This window comes from Trypanosoma equiperdum (genome assembly GCF_001457755.1).
Source record: "Trypanosoma equiperdum strain OVI genome assembly, contig: ctg_184, whole genome shotgun sequence".
Classification (NCBI taxonomy): domain Eukaryota; phylum Euglenozoa; class Kinetoplastea; order Trypanosomatida; family Trypanosomatidae; genus Trypanosoma; species Trypanosoma equiperdum.
The window spans coordinates 1,932-2,917 of record NW_027123893.1 but is presented as its reverse complement, the minus strand read 5'-3'; the positions used below and the strand labels follow the sequence as shown (position 1 = coordinate 2,917).

The 986-nt window shown below is 45.3% G+C and overlaps 1 protein-coding gene across 1 annotated transcript in view; it reads left to right on the top strand.

Annotated features, from left to right (window-relative positions):
* Nucleotides 1–536: 536 nt before the first annotated feature.
* TEOVI_000050000 (uncharacterized protein) overlaps nt 537–986 on the top strand; it is a gene marked incomplete at both ends in the record, with an annotated part of 762 nt that continues 312 nt past the window's right edge. Inside the window, one exon of the mRNA XM_067223357.1 lies at nt 537–986. Coding sequence (XP_067079458.1) covers nt 537–986 — 450 coding nt within the window.

Here is a 986-nt window from a genome sequence, read left to right as displayed (position 1 = left end):
ACATCGGAGGGAAGCGCTGCTGTGACAGATGATGACGCAAAAGCTTACAAAAGGCTAGGTAAAAAGACATCACAGCTAGTGGCTGAGCTGATTTTCAGAGAAATGATGGTCAACGACTGCTACTTAGCAGGGGATATAGGTTTTTCAAAATCGCCACAAGATAAATATGGGATATTCAGAGAATTCAGCGGTAGAAAACCGTAAGAGGTAAATGGACAAGATTCTGTTTTGTGAAAAATTTTAGAAGTCATAGGGATTAGCGCTGAAAACATCGAAACTGTAGTCAACATGAGCAATTAGAGCTGGATGAAAATTCTTTTGAAAATACTTCCTGCGCAATCTAAGCTTAACCGCAAATAATATTTTGTTACGAGGACATCAAAACGCAGGCCGGAAAGCCACTTGGGGAAAGAAAGCGGTACCACCTTCCTTCCAACCTTCTCAGCAGCAACAAAAGTAATATTAGAGAAAACTCCTTATACGCAAGAAAGCAGCATTCTTATCCAACATAGCGACGAAAGGGAGTGAGACCACAAATGTCAACCCTCAAATGGAAGATTCAAGTAGCAACCTTATTTGTCTTTACAGTTACTGCACCTGAAGCAGCTGCAACGAAGGGCGAGGATGAGGCAACACAAGCCTCGAGAACCATTTGCCATGAGCTTCAATACAACACAGTACTAGCAAACAAACTCCAAACCGCGGTTAATTCGGCATACAGAGCAGCAGCAACCGAGGCTGATCTGGCAGCCGCACACAGGCTTGCAGCTCTTTACAGCTCAGACAGCAACAAACAACTAGGACACCAAGCACTCGCTGCAATAGCGGAAAGTTATGCGCGGACAAAAATTAAAGCAGCAGAGGAGGCAGACGCAAAGATCACACCGGCAATAATAGCACTTCGAGACCGCGCGGCGCGATTATACGTATTACGCCAAAAGCCTATGCAGGGAACGGCAAGGCCGGCAAGCAGCAGCTACTGTGAC